Genomic DNA, 16,159 nt, shown 5'->3' with positions numbered 1-16,159 from the left:
AGCCAGATTACACAAATTCAGGAAGGATAGGTCTTGTCAATGGCTATTAGCCACGATAGCTAAATGGAACCTCCATGTTCAGAGGCAGCGTATCTGTGAACATGACAAACAATGGGGAGCAGGTGCTGCCTTCATGCCCTGCTTGTGGGCTTCCCAAAATAGGCATCTGATTGGCCACTGTTGAGAACAGCCTGCTGGACTAAAAGGGCCCCCAAGTCTCATCTAGGAGGGAAGAATCGTCTTTACACCTTTTTCTTGACTTTGTGTTATCAATTCCCTTCTCAGCTGATAACCTTCTGAAGCACTGGGAATATGAAGCAGAGTCGCTGGAAGAGGTTTCCTTCTGCCCTCCACATCCACCTTCAAGGACCAGCCCAGCGCCTGCGAGCAGTAACTGCAATTCTATCCCAAAGGTTTTGGCACTCACCCAGAAAGCACTGCATGCTGTCCAAGACAGTCCACAGACATGGCTGTCGCCTGCAAAAATAGGAGAGAGAAAAAGAAAGAAATAAGCTCTCCTCACATTAGCTCAGCTCTTCAAATAATACATCTACTCATCAAGAAAAAGACACACACACCGCTCAATGTTAGGTTGGCATATTTGGTGGAAAGATTATGATTGCCACTGCCAGTACTTTCTGCATTTAATTTCTTTCCAACCTCACTGTTAACAATTTCCACCCCTCCCCACCACATGTACTGTACATATACCTGAAATGCTCAGTAACATTTCAGGCATCCAATGAAGTAGACTGCAGTCCACCAAAGCTTATGCCAGAATAAATATTTGCCTTTAAGGTGCCACAAGGCTCCTCGTTGTTTCTGCTGGAATAGACTAACACAGCTACCCCTCTGGACATTGGTGAAAAAAAAAGACCACTGCAATGAATCCAAGAGGGGTGAAACTTACTTGTTTAAAAACACAGTTAGGGATTTAGGGATCCAATCCTAGGCATGCTTACTAGAATCATGGAAGGGGCCATGTAGGCCAACCCCCAGCTCAGTGCAGGAATTCAGTTTAAAGCATCCCAGGCAGATGGCCGTCCACTCTCAGCCTGAATACTGCCAGCGATGGAAAGCCCACCATCTCCCTAGGTGGTTGGCTCTATTATCTGACTGCTCTGACCATAAGGAAGTTTTTCCTAATGGTCGGCCGAAATCTGCCTTCCCGTAACATAAGCCTGTTATTTTATGTCCTATAGATCTGTATGACAAAGAACAGGCTGTGGCCCTTTTCTGTGAAACAAGCCTTTAGGTACAGGAGAAGTGCTACCATATCCCCCCCTTAGTCTTCTCAATGCTAAACAACCCAGATACTTCAATCTTTCCTCGTAGGACTCAGTTTCTAGTCCCCTGATCATCTTTGTTCCCCTTCTCTGAAACTGTTCCATTTTATCTGAATCCTTCTTAAAGTATGTTGTCCAGAACTGGACACAGTATTTGAGGTGAAGTCTGACCAGTGCAGAACAGGGTAGATTACTTCCCATGATTTAGAAACTATATCTATTGATGCAACCTAAAATTGCATTTGCCTTTTTTTGCAGCCACATCATACTGCTGACTCATATTCAGCTTGTGATCGACTACGACTCCAAGATCCTTCTTACATGTACTGTTGTCAAGCAGGTATCCCCCATCTTATACACGTGCATTTGATTTCTTTTTCCTAAATGAAGAACTTTGCACTTGTCCCTGTTAAATTTCATTCTGTTATTTTCTGCTCAGTTTTTTAACTTATCAAGATCATTTTGAATTTTGTTTGTCTTCTAAGGTATTAGCTATCCCACCCAATTTTGTGTCATCTGCAAATCTGATAAGCTTCAGAATCTTCCCAGGTATTGTTGTCAGACTGACTAGTTTAAAATCCCCTAGATCTTTTTTTTTGAAGACAGAGACAACATTTGCACTCCTCCAGTCCTTTACCAGTTCTCCAGGATTTCACAAAGATAATAGATGGAGGTTCTGAGAATCTATCTGCTAGCTTCTTCAACTCCCTAGGATGCAATTCATCTAGACCTGAACAAATTTAAGATGCCTAGATGTTCCCTGACCATCTCTGTCAGCCTCTATACCTTCAGCCTGTTTTGTCACATATGCCAGATGGGACACAGATCCTCTTTTGGAGAAGACTGAGCCAAAATAGGACTTGAGCAGTTCTGCCTTTTCTTTGTTACCTGTCAGCATTTTGCCATCTTTGCTGAGCAGCTGGTCTAGCATTACTTTTGTTCTCCTTTTACTTTGAAAAAGGCCCTTTTTTATTCTCCTTTTACTCTGAAGAAGCCCTATTTTTTATTCTTAGTATCTCTCGACAACCTCGGTTCATTCTGAGCTTTGGCCTTCCTGACACCACCTCTGCAATTCTGGGCTAACTGCCTGTACACTTCCTTACTGGTCTGTCACTCCATCCACCTCCTGTATGTATCTTTTTTTATTTTCAGATCACCTTTTTGTGTAGCCATATTGGCTTCTTCTATAGTCTTCCATTTTTTTCATCGTAGTGACAGTTTCTTTTTTTAGGAAATCCCATCCCTCCTGATCTCCTCTTCCTGTTAGGTTTTCCTGCCATGGAATACTACTTATCATCACGCTGAGTTTATTAAAATAAGCGTTCCTGAAGTCCAAGGTACACATCTGATTACACTCAGCTTTAGTTTCCCTTAAAATCAAGTACTCAAACTTCCCCCAAAGTTCCTGCTACTTTCACCTCGTCAACTACCGAGGGAGTAAGTTCCACTGAAAGCGTTGGGATTTACTTCCATTTAGACATGAATAGGAGCGCATCGCATTGTAAGGTAAGTAGCTGGTTTGGGAGCCAGAAAAAACATGCAGGAACTCATGCTTGCCAATTCAAATTGGCAAATTCAAATAATTTGCTCAAGAGTTACTTGGATCTGAAGTTGTCTACTCCATATACGTAAAACCAAGCACTCCAAACTTAAGTACTTTATAGATTGAAGCTTCTCCTCACCGCCTACATATGAAGTGTTTTTTTCCCATCATTTTTCAAGTTCTGCTGAAGTAATGGCGATCCAATAATAGGCTGATCACTTCCAAACTTAAAAGTGCAATTGTCCAACATGATAAAAGCGGTCATCTGAACAGCTATTCGCACGTGGACATCTCACCAGGCAAAGTTGCCTTCAGCTACATTAATACTTCTCCACATCACTTCAATGTTCGCTGGCATAATAATACTCCCTTGCCATGGAAACAGAGAGAGTGCAGGGTGGTGAACAGGAGGTTGGATTTCAACTGAGTGGGCTGGGGTTTGAATCCCTGGTCAGCTGCAAAACTCGCTGGGGGACCTCAAGCCAGTTACTCTCTCTCCCGCTTTCTCTGCCTGCCCTGCTCCACAGGGTTATTGTGAAGATAAAACATGATAATCCTCATCATGCATGCTTGCCCTGAGCTGCTTGGAGGAAGAACAGAATATGCATGTGATAAATAATTGATAAGGTTGATTGGGTGTTCCACCCTTATTTCCAGTTGATCAAGGATGGACGGACAGCGGGGAGGTGCACAAGGACAGGCAGAAGTCTCACTGCTGTTACAGAGAGCCCTGCAAGCAAACAAGATCCTGTATCTTGAAGACAAGCCCTACCATCTTGAGCAGGGTGAGGAAACCTCTTTCAGGCATAGGGCTGAATTCAATTCCAGAGAAGCTCTCAGGGGCCAAATTTCAGAGGGAGGCAGGGCTGAAGGCATAGGGCTGGGGCCAAAATGCCCCAAATGCCAGGATATTTTAGCTAAAAGCTCCTGCTGCCAGTCACTAAGCCTTCGGAGGGGCATTTCGAGAATGAAATGGGGGGGGGAACTGAACAACAGCTGTGAAACCCCCAAGCAATCAGTGGCTGGAGGAAAGGGGTTGGGGCTACCTGGGGAACCTGAGAGGGCTGGACTGAGACCCCAGAAGGGTTGGATTTGACCCCCAGTCCTGAGGCTTCCCACCCCTGAGCTTGAGGGTCCTGCCTTGCCCCTTCCCCTAAACGAATGCGGAAAGCCAGCATTACTGGCCAAATCTCAGGCTTCTCGCCTCACTCCTGGCTGGGGTTAACTCTTGTTTCAGTGGGTTGGTTGTTAATAGTGATCCCACCCTGGACCCAACTGCCTTGCTGCAATTTGGGAGTGATTTAGCACAGGCAGTTGGGAGTTACCAGAGCTTGTTGGTCCTGTTCCCAGAGAAGTACGGATAAACCTGCACTACAACCTCAATGAACTTGCTTTTAATAACGGCTGATAGACAAGCATATTACATTGCTGGATAGCTGTCAGCCTGCCTTGGGATGAAAGAGGAACACCAAAAAAGCCAGAGACTGGGTGGAAGAGGATGAAATGCTGCCTTCCAGCTTCTCCTTGCTGGGCTTTCACCCTGTCAGTATGACAGACTAGGTCAGTAGGTAAACACAACAGCTGTTGGAGGAATGTGGGAAGAGAAAGATGAGCTCAGTTCTGGAAGGAGAAATGCCAGCATCAGAAGAGCCTCAAGGGCTTGGCCTTCTGGGAAGGATTTCTTCATGACCTCTGAAATGCTGCCCAAACAGCAGGATCCCCTTTGACTAGGCCCTTTGGGCACTCAGAATTGCTCCCATTACAGGCATACCTGTAAGGAGACATGCAGCTGAAACAGCTGCAAAGCTGGCGAGGAATTCAGAGCCATGGCTACAGACAGCATTCCAGCAGCTCCAGGGACATTTTCAGGTTTTGTCAGAAATCCCCCCATAAGAGCCACCTTGGCACATTCTCTGCTTTGAAAAAGGATTAAGACCTTGGAAAAAAAATATCTAGTTTCTAAGGGCAGTGCATAGTCCAGGTCTGCCCTGGCTGCACTTGTCATTTATTTGTTTGGAAGATTTATGCCCCATCTTTGATCGAATGATCTTCAAGGATCCCCTCAACCTACTAGGTAAAGCTTTCCAAGTTGGCCTCAATCAACTTTTTTTTAACCTAGACCAGCCTCTAGAATTAACTCCTGCTTTGTTAATATAAAGACATGCCATGATATGCCATAATATAAAGCCATGATACTGCGGTCGCTGAACTTGAGCCGGACATCCTCAAGAGTGAAGTCAAGTGGGCCTTAGGAAGCATTACTAACAACAAAGCTAGCGGAGATGACAGTATTCCAGCTGAGCTATTTAAAATCCTAAAAGATGATGCTGTTAAAGTGCTGCACTCAATATACCAACAAATTTGGAACACTCAACAGTGGCCACAAGACTGGAAAAGGTCAGTTTACATTCCAATTCCAAAGAAGGGCAACGCCAAAGAGTGTTCGAACTACCGTACAACTGCGCTCATTTCACATGCCAGCAAGGTGATGCTCAAAATTCTACAAGCTAGGCTTCAGCAGTATGTGAACTGAGAACTACCGGAAGTACAAGCTGGGTTTCGAAGCGGCAGAGGAACTAGAGATCATGGAGAAAGCAAGAGAATTCCAGAAAAATGTCTATTTCTGCTTCACTGACTACGCTAAAGCCTTTGATTGTGTGGATCACAACAAACTCTGGCAAATGCTTAAAGAGATGGGAGTAGCAGACCACCTTACCTGTCTCCTGAGAAACCTGTATGAGGGTCAAGAAGCAACAGTAAGAACCACACATGGAACAACCGATTGGTTCAAAATTGGGAAAGGAGTACGACAAGGCTGCATATTGTCACCCTGCTTATTTAACTTATATGCAGAGTACGTCATGAGAAACGCCGGGTTGGATGAATCACAGGTCGGAATTAAGATTGCCGGGAGAATTATCAACAACCTCAGATACGGAGATGATACCACCCTCATGGCAGAAAGCGAAGAGGATCTCAAGAGCCTCTTGTTGAGGGTGAAAGAGGAGAGTGCAAAAGCTGGTTTGAAACTCAACATTAAAAAAACGAAGATCATGGCATCTGGCCCCATCATTTTCTGGCATATAGAAAGGGAAGAAATGGAAGCAGTGATAGATTTCATTTTCTTGGGCTCCAAGATCACTGCAGACGGTGACTGTAGCCATGAAATTAAAAGACGCTTGCTCCTTGGGAGGAAAGCTATGGCAAACCTAGACAGCATAGTAAGAAGCAGAGACATCACCTTGCCGACAAAGGTCCCTATAGTCAAAGCTATGGTTTTCCCAGTAGTAATGTATGGCTGTGAGAGCTGGACTATAAGGAAGGCTGAGCACCGAAGAATTGATGCTTTCGAACTGTGGTGCTGGAGAAGACTCTTATGAGTCCCCTGGACTGCAAGGAGGTCAAATCAGTCAATCCTAAAGGAAATCAACCCTGACTGCTCATTGGAAGGATAGATACTGAAGCTGAAGCTCAAATATTTTGACCACCTAATGCGAAGAGAAAACTCTCTGGAAAAGACCCTGATGCTGGGAAAGACTGAAGGCAAAAGGAGAAGGGGATGGCAGAAGATGAGATGGCTAGATAGCATCACCGATGCAATGAATATGATGAACTTGAGCACACTCCGGGAGAGAGCGGAGGACAGGAAGGCCTGACGTGCTATGGTCCATGGGGTCACGAAGAGTCGGACATGACTTAACCACTGAACAACAACAACAACAGCCTTCTTTCCCGCCCCCACCCAAATTCCATCTTGGGACTCAAACGACAATAAGTTTCTCTCTCTTTCCTACTCCTCCCTCCCCTCCACATCTGCTTTTTATTTGTATTTGTATTTTTTATTTTTTAGAACACCTTGCCTGATGAAGAGATCTGGAGTTCTCAAAAGCTTGCACATTTTTGTGATCTTTTTATTGGCCTAATAAAGGTATTACACTAATATTACAACAGATTTTTGCAATAATAGAGAACAAAACAATTACATATAACTCCCCCCCCCCCCCGGCAACTCAGCAGCTAAGTTACAGGATAGGTGGCAGGGCTGGAACCGGGACTCCCAGACAGTTTGCTCCAGCAACTTACCTCCTGCACCACCACTGCTCCGGTTTTATTATAAACCTGGCAGATACCTCTTGGCTTTGAGGGTGCCATATAGGCTGCAGTACTAGCCTGCCTGAACATCTAGACAACTGACCCCAACAGCAATCCCAGCTCACCCAGCCCTATAAAGTCCTAGCCACAGAGCTTGCTTCTCAGTCCAAGCAACTTGTCTCCAGTTATCTTGAGCCCTGCCTGCTTTGACCACTCTCATCTGCTTCTAGCCCATTTGGACTGAAAGTCAATTCCCACAGGTCCCAGAACCCAATGGCCTGGATCCTGACCCTTGCTGAGGCCTGACAAAAATGAGAAGCAGACAAAAGCACAGGAAACAGCTCCTGGGAATGTTTGAGAAGAAATCCCAGCCTCGCAGAAATTACCAGCAGATGTCAGTTGCATTTTGTACATGCAAGATCACATGAGTATTTTGTGCATGCTTAAAAATAGCCACAAGCCTGACCACCAATGGGGGTGGATAACATTTGTCTTTTTAAATTTAAAAATAGGATGTTAAAAATATAAATCAGATTTTTTTAAAAAAAAATTGTGACTACTAGGTTTCTCTTAAATAATAACTAGGTTGATACTAAATAATCTAGCTATAAGCATGTTAGCTTTAAAGTTACTCTCTAAACCAAATCAATGCCTCTACAAGATACATTAAGTCAAAGCAGGCTTTCCTAGGTAACTGCAGAACAAATTTGATCGTTTCTCAAATAAGAACACTCTACCTACTAAACATGTGCAAATAATAACAACAGCAGGCATTTCATTTTCACCCAAAGAACAAAAACTGCTCTAGTCTGTCCAGTAACTATCAAAGCTGGCTTCGATGCATCAGTCATGGGAATTTCATTTTTGTTTGCTGCTTAGTTTTTGTGAGGTTATTGCTAGGCTGAGGCAGAGTGGAACCGAAAGGAGCAACACTAGAAAGAAGACTGCTCCCAACATGCTCGTATTTATCCTCACGAACTGTTATGGGTGCTGGTCATAAGAAAGACCCTGCATGGCAGCCTTCCCCAACTTGGTGCCCTCCAGATGTTTTGGACTACAGCTCCCAACATACTTGTCCATTGGCCATGCTGGCTGGGGCTGATGGGAGCTGAAGTTCAAAACATCTGGAGGGTGCCAGGTGGAGAAGGCTACCATATGAACATATTTTAAAGACATTCCTTCTACAGGTTAAAAGAGAAAGCATGCAAAACATATACAGTGTGACAGAGATGTAAGGTCTGGTTGTAAGAATCAAATCATGTAAATAATATATTAGTTGTAAAATAACATGGTTTACAATGAAATCCTATCCAGGTCCGCTCAGAATTGTCCCACTGAGTTCAGTGGGGTTTACCTATAAAGTGGGTATAGGATTGCAGCTTGAGTGTACTCATTTGCACCACTGTTTAGGATACATATGAAGTATCAATGGGAAACTTGATTTAATTTGGCTTTTTCATGCCAATTCAAACAATACATTCTGAATGCCTCGATTTAAATTTCAAATCGTCTATCCTGCCACCCATGATGAAATTATTTACAAATACGAATTGCAGCTCCCCAAACTTACTGATCAGTATTGGGCCTAACCAGTGCTTAGAGGAGGGTCTTACTAGTACTAAAAGGAGCAGTGTTATTATTACTTCCCAAATCCTGTAAATCACAATACTCTTCTTCTATTCATTTTTAAACATTTATTATATTCTTAAACTTCCCAGTAACCAAAGGTCTGTACAAATTCAAAGCATTGAATAAAAAGTAACAATAAAATAATGACAATAAACCAAATCAGATAAAACTCGGGGCGGTTTTGCAGCAACAAGCCAAGGAAGCCTCCTCATCCCAGTGCAGTTTGGCCTGTTTCTTTGACAGATATAAGTGCAGGGAGGTTGTCACCACAGGACAAGTGGTGGTGGGTATTGCCTCCCCACCATCGCCTAAAATACTTCCATCCTCAAGTCACTGCTGACAAGAAACATGGAACTATGGGCAGCCTTCACAATCTCTTGGTCCAGGGGAGGACAACTTGCGGCCCTCCAGATGTTTTGGCCTATAACTCCCATCAGCCCTCGCTAACATAGCCAATGGTGAGGGATCACGAGGGCTGTAGACCAACATATCTGGAGGGCCACATGTTTCCCACCCCTAACTGGGTCGCACCAGCCCTTCCAGTCTGCATATGTCCTCTTCAGGGCAGAGGGCTGCACTGCACCCAAAAGTTCAATATAACCAAGTAAGAGAAGCCAGATACTGTCCCTGAGATCTGCGGTTGCAAAATGCCCAGGTGGGGTGCGTGTAAAGGGCAAGCTTGCATATTGCAACGATCCCGCACAGGTGAGGAACGGCTGTCGTTCAGTGGTAAAATACTTGATACTTGCTTTACTTCATGTATGTGTCAGAATCTGCCAACTGGGGATAATACCTCATTCATGTAATAAACTAAGCTCTGAGCCATAAAAGTTCCTGCCATAAGAAATCTGTTAGTTTTTAAAGGCGCCTTTTTCTTTTCTTTTTTTTCTACAAACTAACATGGCTAACGCTCTGGAATCCACCCGTTCCTTCAGATAAAGTTGCAGGTAAAGACATAAGAGCAGACTAAGTCTGCTTTTTCCCTGGTCAATAGATGAAAATACTGGTCTGCCTCAAACGAGGCAATTCTTAATTTTGGGAGCAATCCTATGGCCACTAGACACTGTCTAGAGGGCCATGGGATTGATCAGTTTCTGGGAACTGAGACTGGAGCCAGGGTTCTGATCTCGGTTCCCAGAAACTGCGCTTCCTGCCCCCTTGTAGCCGGCGCAGTTCTCTCCACGTCGGCTAGATCTCCACACTCAGAAACAGAGCACAGAGACGGGAAAAAGGGGGTGCTCCCAGGGGCTGGGAGGGGAGAAAGCAGAAGCTGATTTATGCAGCTTCCTATCAGGTCTCCTGGCCCCCTCCCTGAAGCCCCGCCTAGATGGCCAAGGCAAGGCAGCCAGAGCATGGAGGAGGATCCCCTCCACGTTCCAGCCACCCTGCATAGGATAGTTGGCAACCTCTGATTTCAGAGCCTGGCGACTATCCAGATAGGACTGCATCCTTATATGTATATTGAGACACACAGATTCTATGCCTCTTTTCCCTCCATTCCTTTTCCCTTTTGTATCATATCTATTAGATTGTAAGCCTGCTTGCAAGGACTGTCTTAGTTTTTTTTTAATCTTCGCACATCGCTTAGAACAAATTTAGCCAAAACAAATTGGGCTTTAACAATATAGATGGCTTTAAAAGGGGGTTAGATAAATTCCTGGAGGAGAAGGCTATCAATGGCTACTAGTTTTGATGGCTCTGTGCTACCTCCAGTACCAGAGGCAGTGAGCCTATGTACACCAATTGCTGGGGAACATGGGTGGGAGGGTGCTGTTGTACTTGTGTCCTGCTTGTGGGTTCCCATGCCACTGTGTGAACAGAATGCTGGACTAGATGGACCCTTGGTCTGATCCGGCAGGGCTCTTATGTTCTTAGCATCTGTGGTGGTTTATAAATGATAAAATGAACCACCCCAGAGATGTAAAATTTTTGGAAATGTTGAGGTCATGGAAAAAAACTTTTTTTTCTGTGGGTTTTCAGAAAAATTGGAAATTTTGGAAAAATAAACACTTATTTTTTCGTATTCTTTACAAATCTAAAGTCACTTTGTTGTTTTAAGACAGCCTTCCCCAACCTGGTACCCTCCAGATATTTTGGACTTCAGCTCCCATCACCCTCAGGCAGCATGGCCAATGGTCAGGAATGCTGGGCACTGTAATCCAAAACATCGGGAGGGCACCAGGTTGGGGAGGGCTACTTTAGGAACATAAAGCAGCCTGTCTGTTCCTAAAGTTATTTTATGTATGACTTTGTTTGCTCCTAAAATTATCATGATATTTTTAAACTCTTAAAAGTAAACTCAGTAAATTTGTAATTACTGTCTGAATAGATTAGAACAACACTAAATGACTACTAAAGCATCAGAAACACAGAACAAAATGCAACTGTCAAGAAATGCACAATTACTGTCAAGAATACAGAATAGTGACTCTACACACATGTTGGGAAACACAGCATAAATGTCTATCAGTAAAATATACTTTAGTTTAATGATTTTAATAAGGAATGAAAGAACTAACAGTGCTGGAAATCTTACAGAGAGGATTAAAACATATATCTTTCCCTATGGCTTCTTTATTTCCAGACATTTTACATCTCTAGTCTTTCATTAGAAGTGTTCATATTATAGTTTTTTGAAATCATTCAGGCTGCGTAACAATATAGAAATACTTTGTCTTAAATTCTAAAAGAAAATATTTCATAATTCAGAGCTTTCAGAAAAAAAACGAAAATGGTCCTTGGAAAACCCCCGTTTCCCAGCTAATTTTTATGGGTTTTTTCCCCAGGCCTTCACATCTCTCATAACTCCCAAGATGGGGTGGGAAGAGACTACTTAGGACTGGGCTGAAGTGTAAAGTGATGCACAGTGGGGCAAAAAATCCTAACTTCACATATTCACTGAGGGGGTCTGAGCTAGTGATGACTGGCCTGAAAAGGGATCTTGGATTTGCGGTAGATAGTGCTATGAAAATTTATTTATTTTTATTAAATTTCTTTATTGCCCATCTGGCTGGTCACCCAGCCACTCTGGGCAATGTACACAATATAAACAATACAATTACACATTAAAATTACACATTAAAACATTATATTCTAAAATACCCTAACCCACTCCAAATGCCTGCCTGAACAACCAGGTTTTCACTTCGTGGCGGAAGCTCATTAGAGAGGAGGCATGGTGAAGTTCTCTAGGGAGGGAGTTCCACCAGGTGGGGGCCACCACAGAGAAGGCCCTCTCCCTCGTCCTTACCAGCCTAGCTACCCTGGCTGATGGGACAGAGAGAAGGCCATCCGAGGCTGATCTTGTTGAGCGGCCAGTCTGGCATTGCTGGAGGCACTCCTTGAGATAGGCTGGGCTGGAACCATATAGGGTTTTAAAGGTGGTAGCTAGTGCAACTCCTTCAGCACTGGAGCGATATGATCATGCCAGCGGCTGCCTTTAATCAGGCGAGCCGCCACGTTCTGCACCAGTTGCAGCTTCTGAACCGTCCTCAAGGGTAACCCCACCTAGAGCACATTACATTAGTCTAGACAAGAGGAGACTAGGGCATGTACTACTGATGGGATCAGATGGTCGGGAAGGTAGGGGCGCAGCCACCGTATCAGATGAAGTTGGTATAGCGCTGCCTGGCTCACAGCAGACACCTGAGCCTTCATGGACAGCTTGGAGTCTAAAATGACCCCCAGGCTGCGGACCTGGTCTTTCAAGGGTGGCCATACCCCATTCAACACCAGGTCAACATCCCCCAGCCTCCTCTTCTCTCCCACCAAAAGTACCTCAGTCTTATCAGGGTTCAGCTTCAGCTTATTCCTCCCCATCCAGCCACTCACAGTCTCCAGACACTTGGACAGGGATTCTACAGCCAACCTTGGTGAGGATTTGAACGAGAGGTAGAGCTGCATGTCATCCGCATGTTGATGACACTGCACCCCAGACCTCCTGATGATAGCCCCCAGCGGCTTCATGTAGATGTTAAATAGCGTTGGGGAGAGGATGGAACCCACAAGTGAGCAGCCATGGGTTCGAAACCTCCTCTCTCAGTACTACCCTCTGGTACCTGCCAGAGAGGAAGGACTGGAACCACCGTAATACGATGTCTCCAATGTTCAACCCCTCCAAGCGGTCCAGGTCAACGGTATCGAAAGCCGCTGACAGGTCAAGGAGAACAGGGAAAGAGCATTCACCCTTATCCAGAGCCCTCCTCATATCATCCACCAAGGCAACCAAGGCCGTTTCTGTCCCATGCCCAGGCCTGAAACCCGACTGAAATGGATCTAGATAATCGGTTTCTTCCAAGTGTGCCTTCAACTGCATCGCCACCACCCATGACAAAATGTCAAAGTGGTGTACAGCTGAGGTGAAAAGGGCAAATGCCATGTTGGAGATCATTAGGAAAGGAATCAAAAATAAAATGGCCAATATCATAATGCCTTTTTACAAATTTATGGTGCAACCACACTTGGAATACTGTGTACTGTTCTGGTCGCCGCACCTCAGAAACAATATTGTTTAGCTGAAAAAGATGCAGAAAAGGGAAGCCAAAATTACCAAGGGGTTGGAGCAACTCTCCTACGAGGAAAGGCTGCAACACCGGGGCTCTTCAGCTTAGAAAAAAGTTGAGTAAGGGGGGACATGAAAGAGGTGCATAAGATTAAGGATCACGTGGAGAAAGCGGACAGGGGAGGAAAACTTCTCCCTCTCATAATACTAGAACCTGGGGTCATCCAATGAAGCTGAATGGTGGGAAATTCAGGACAGATTAAAAGAAGTACTTCACATGGTGCATAGTTAAACTAAGGAATTCTCTACCACAAGATATACAGATGGCCACCAACTTGGATGTCTTTAAAAGGAAATTAAACAAATTCATATACGATGAGGGTATCAATAGCTACTAATCATGATGGCTATATATTACCTCCAGTATCGGAGACCGTATGCCTAAATACACTAGTTGCTAGGGAACGTAAGTAGGAGGGTGCTATTGCACTCATGTCTTGCTTGTGGGCTTCCCATAGGCATCTGATTGGCCACTGTGGGAACAGAATACTGGTCTAGATAGGCCTTTGATCTGTTCTAGTACAGCTCTTAAGTTCTTAAACAACAACAAAAAGATTTTTTTTTTAAGAACAGCTGTAAAAACAAAAACAAAAAAGACAGTTGTGCTAATACATTGATCCAGATACATTTCAAGATGCATTTTTATATCAAGGGAAATCCTTCACTTGTTTCTAATACTTCCTAGAGATACTTGAGACTACCTCACTTCTGGCTCACACACCCCTCCCCAGGTATCTAGAAGCTAGATTTCTGATGGGGGCAGGAATAGAAATATATCTTGACTCTTATGAAAACAACTCCAGGAAAGGTAGCTGGATTAAGCCTGGTTTTACTGCAAAAATATTTCTCCACCTGGTTTTACTGCAAAAATATTTCTCCAAACAGCAGATTGTTAAACTACAGAATTTACTGCCACAAAATGCGATGACAGCTGCCAACGTAGATAACTTTAAAGGAGGATTAGGCAAATTCACAGAGAACAGGGCTAAACCATGGCTAGTAGTCATGATAGGTATATATTACCTCCAGATTCAGAGGCAGCATGCATGTATCTGAACACCAGTTGCTGGGGAACAATGGGTGTGTGTGTGTGATTGCACTGTGGTTTTGCAGAACATCTGGTTGGCCACTGTGAGGAAACAAGATGATGGACTTTATGATCTTTTGGTCTGACCCAGCACAGCTCTCCTTATGCTCTCACAGAGAAGTCAATGAGCAGCTATTAACCATGACAGCGAAATAGAATGGACAGCCATATTCAGAGGCAGCCTCTGAACACCAGTTCCTGGGATTCACAAGCAGAAGGAGACTACTGCATTCATGTCCTGCTTGTGGACTTTCCAGAAGCATCTGCTTGGCCACTGTGGAAACAGGATGCAGGACTAGAAAGGACTTCGGCTTCATCCAGCGCAGGTCTCCTTATGTTCCTAAGAGCAGCCTTTCTCAATCTGATACCTTCCAGATGTGTTGAGACTACAACCTCCATCACCCCAGCAAGCATGGCCAGCCTTTCCCAGCCTGACACCGGGGTTGAGGCTTTGCACTTTGCACATACTCAGAGGCTAACATCTTCTACTGCCCATGAGGGAAGTTCGGTGGTAGAGCACATGCCATGCACAGCAGGATTTCCTAGGTTCACGGGAAAGAAGCGTCCTTGCATCCCAGCCAGAGAATTGGCCCATCATGCTCAGTACTGTTCACAGTAGCCTTCCCCAACTTGGTGCCCTCCGGGCACCTTGGGACTACAAACCCCATCACCCCCATCCAGCATGGCCAGCCTTCCATAACGTGTTCTCTCTCTATATTGCGATGCAACCCCCATCATGCTAGCTGGGATGATGGGGGCTGTAGTCCAACACATCTAGAGGACACCAGGAGGCTGTTGCTAGGAGCAGATGGCCCCACGAGCTGCAGCAGAGCCCGGGGGGCCCGCACAGCGACCCTCGGTGCGAATACGCGGGTGCCCCGACCCCCGAGCGTCCCCCCGCGAAGTGCCAGGCGCGGGACAGGGATCCCCCCCGCCCCTGAGCGGGCGGGGGGAAGAGACAACATGCCCCCTCCCTCGGAGAAGGCACGTCTGGCGGGGAGGAGTCCCTCGCCCTACGCCGTGGAGACGCGGTTACCTGCGAGTCCCGGAACTCCACCACCACATTCTCGCTGCTCCAGCGCGCCGCCATCTTGGGCTGCCCAGCGCGCCGCTGGAGCCAGCGCCGGAAGAGGAAGGCGTCGGCGGGCGCCTCGCGCGCAAGGCCTGCCGGGGGATGTAGTCTTCAGGAGGCCAAGAGCGGACGGAGGGGGTTAGGCGAGGCAGCCCGCCCCCAAGGCCGGTCCTCGCTCCCCGCCCGCTTTGTGGCCGTGTGTGTTTGCATATTCAGCTATTCAGGTTCTGGAATGGATGCTAAGCCTTGCCTCGAAGTCTGCTGCTGTGGCAGTCAACTATGTGGGCGGGGCGTTGTTTTCTCTCCGTGGCCGAGGAAATGCACTTTGCACACGTTCAGAGGCGACCATCTTCGGCTTCCCATGAGGGAAGTTCGGTGGTAGAGCACATGCCACGCACAGCAGGTTTCCCTAGGTTCGTAGGAAAGAAGCTGCCTTACGCTCCGACCAGAGAACTAACCCATCGTGCCCAGTATAGAATCATAGAATAGTAGGGTTGGGAGGGCCTACAAGGCCATCGAGTCCAGCCCCCTGCTCAATGCAGGACTCCAAGTCAGAGCATCCCCGACAGGTGGCTGTCCAGCCTCGTCTTGAAGGCCTCCAGGAGAGCCCCACCTCCCCAGGTAATTGGTTCCATTGTCGTGTTGCTCTTACAGTCAGGACGTTTTTCCTGATGTTCAGCCGGAATGTGGCTTCCTGTCACTTGAGCCCATTATTCCGTGTCCTGCACTCTGGGATGATCGAGAAGAGATCCTGGCCTTCCTCTCTGGGACAACCTTTCAAGTACTTGAAGAGTCTACATCGTCTACAACAGCGTTCCCCAACCTGGTGCCCGCTGGTTGTGTTGGACTACAATCCCATTGCCCCCAGTTAGCATGGGCTAGACCAACC

The 16,159-nt window shown here is 45.8% G+C and overlaps 1 protein-coding gene across 2 annotated transcripts in view; it reads right to left on the bottom strand.

The window, feature by feature from the left end:
• The window catches only part of WDR59 (WD repeat domain 59), an 84,123-nt gene extending 68,788 nt beyond the window's left edge, over nucleotides 1-15,335 (bottom strand). For both annotated transcript variants that reach the window (XM_084812193.1, XM_084812194.1), the window contains exons 1-2: nucleotides 15,235-15,335; nucleotides 428-477 (exon numbers count right to left, since the gene is read on the bottom strand). In XM_084812193.1, coding sequence (XP_084668319.1) covers nucleotides 428-477; nucleotides 15,235-15,288 — 104 coding nt within the window. In that variant the 5' untranslated portion in view covers nucleotides 15,289-15,335. The remainder of the gene's footprint in view (nucleotides 1-427; nucleotides 478-15,234) is intronic.
• Nucleotides 15,336-16,159: the final 824 nt, after the last annotated feature.

The sequence above is a fragment of the Heloderma suspectum genome, chromosome 8, assembly GCF_057233095.1.
Source record: "Heloderma suspectum isolate Gila_16-S chromosome 8, 16-S_ref, whole genome shotgun sequence".
NCBI lineage: Eukaryota > Metazoa > Chordata > Lepidosauria > Squamata > Helodermatidae > Heloderma > Heloderma suspectum.
Note: the sequence above shows the minus strand (reverse complement) of the source record. Positions and strands in the feature narration are given on the sequence as shown.